The 2,500-nt window shown below is 48.9% G+C and overlaps 1 protein-coding gene across 1 annotated transcript in view; it reads right to left on the bottom strand.

Moving 5' to 3' along the window:
• The window catches only part of LOC311318019 (receptor-type tyrosine-protein phosphatase mu-like), a gene marked incomplete at its 3' end in the record, with an annotated part of 215,199 nt that overhangs the window by 126,206 nt on the left and 86,493 nt on the right, over window positions 1–2,500 (bottom strand). The window contains 1 exon segment of the mRNA XM_084449200.1: window positions 712–892. Coding sequence (XP_084305326.1) covers window positions 712–892 — 181 coding nt within the window.

The raw sequence follows: 2,500 nt of genomic DNA on the forward strand, positions 1-2,500 counted from the left end.
TGTGCATTGAAGTCCCCCAGTAGGACACTGGAGTCCCCTGCAGGAGCCCCCAAAAGGACTCCACTCAGGGTCTGCAGGAAGGCTGAGTACTCTGAACTGCTGTTCGGTGCATAAGCACAAACCACAGTCAGAGTCCCCCCCCCCACAGTCCTAAGGCGCAGGGAGGCGACCCTCTCGTCCACTGGGGTGAACTCCAGCACAGAGGCGCTCAGCTGGGGGCTAGCTAGTATAGCCCCACCTGCCTTACGCCTCATACCGTGAGCAACTCCGGAGAAGAACAGGGTCCAACCCCTATCCAGGAGTTTGGTTCCGGCGCCGGTGCTGTGCGTGGAGGTTAGCCCCACCAGGTGTAATTGGTATCGCTCCACCTCCCTCACAAGCTCCGGCTCCTTCCCCCCCAGCGAGGTCACGTTCCATGTCCCCAGAGCCAGCCTTTGCCGCCCGGGTCCGGTCCGTCGGTGTCCCCCGCCTTCACCGCCACCTAGTTGGCAGCGCACCCAACCCCGACAGTTCCTCCCGCGGGTGGTGGGTCCACGGGACGTGTGTGTGCGTGTGAGAGAGAAATAGAGAGAGAGAGAGATGATGTAAAGTGTGCGTGTGTGTGTGTGTGCGTGTGTGTGTGTGTGTGTGTGTGTGTGTGCGCGCGCGCGCGTGTGTGTGTGTGTGTGTGTGTGTGTGTGTGTGTGTTTGTATAAAGGTAGAGGTATTCACCAGCACACTTGGTCCTGGCTCTCAGCGGGGGTCCCGGGGCTCCGGTTCCTCCGTCCAGCGGTCGGGTCAGCAGCACGCTGATCTCATACTCTGTGTCCGGGTCCAAGTGGCCGATTTTGTGGGTGGTCTTGTCCACCGGCTGGTTGTCTATCAGGCTGCCCGCCAGCGTGCGGTACTCCACCTGAGGACCACACCACAAACACCTCAGAACGGACTGACCTGATCCTTCCCTTCCATTGGGGGAGCTCGATGTTCTTCTAGATTCAAGATTCAAGATCTGTTTTATTGGTCATGTATATGGTGCATGTATGTGTGTAGCATGTATATGGTGCATGTATGTCTGTAGCATGTATATGGTGCATGTATATGTGTAGCATGTATATGGTGCATGTATGTGTGTAGCATGTATATGGTGCATGTATATGTGTAGCATGTATATGGTGCATGTATGTGTGTAGCATGTATATGGTGCATGTATGTCTGTAGCATGTATATGGTGCATGTATGTGTGTAGCATGTATATGGTGCATGTATGTCTGTAGCATGTATATGGTGCATGTATGTGTGTAGCATGTATATGGTGCATGTATGTGTGTAGCATGTATATGGTGCATGTATGTGTGTAGCATGTATATGGTGCATGTATGTGTGTAGCATGTATATGGTACATGTATGTCTGTAGCATGTATATGGTGCATGTATGTGTGTAGCATGTATATGGTGCATGTATGTGTGTAGCATGTATATGGTGCATGTATGTGTGTAGCATGTATATGGTGCATGTATGTGTGTAGCATGTATATGGTGCATGTATGTGTGTAGCATGTATATGGTGCATGTATGTGTGTAGCATGTATATGGTGCATGTATGTGTGTAGCATGTATATGGTGCATGTATATGTGTAGCATGTATATGGTGCATGTATATGTGTAGCATGTATATGGTGCATGTATGTGTGTAGCATGTATATGGTACATGTATGTCTGTAGCATGTATATGGTGCATGTATGTGTGTAGCATGTATATGGTGCATGTATATGTGTAGCATGTATATGGTGCATGTATATGTGTAGCATGTATATGGTGCATGTATGTGTGCAGCATGTATATGGTACATGTATGTCTGTAGCATGTATATGGTGCATGTATGTGTGTAGCATGTATATGGTGCATGTACATGTGTAGCATGTATATGGTGCATGTATGTGTGTAGCATGTATATGGTGCATGTACATGTGTAGCATGTATATGGTGCATGTATGTGTGTAGCATGTATATGGTGCATGTATGTGTGTAGCATGTATATGGTGCATGTATGTGTGTAGCATGTATATGGTACATGTATGTGTGTAGCATGTATATGGTAGCCTGGTATGACCATCCCGATCTCGCGAGCTCACTGCTTCGCTACGCAATATCGGTCTGGCCTTCGGCCCATAACGAGCGATTTCGTGGGCGGGGGTACTTGCCTTGACAGACACAACACCTTCAGCCAATCAGCATTCAGCAAATGTTTGCCAAATCCAGTCGGAAGAACGGCAAAAACGTCTTTTCCACCGAGAAACTCCGCTAGTGCATACTCTTGTTCTTGTTTGAGTGTTGTGATTAAGTCTATTTCTCCAACAACTGCACTTATAGCTGCGTTTATTCTTCTAACGTTAACGTTACCACTCGTTGCTTCGGGAGCCGCCACGTTTGTTTAGCGAGCGGCAGCCGGCAGCAGCCTGTATTTTACGTCACTAAGTACACGAACCAATCAGGCACTGCTTTCCACTGTGGGGCGGGACA

The sequence above is a fragment of the Borostomias antarcticus genome (assembly GCF_949987555.1).
Source record: "Borostomias antarcticus genome assembly, chromosome: 2".
Lineage (NCBI taxonomy): Eukaryota > Metazoa > Chordata > Actinopteri > Stomiiformes > Stomiidae > Borostomias > Borostomias antarcticus.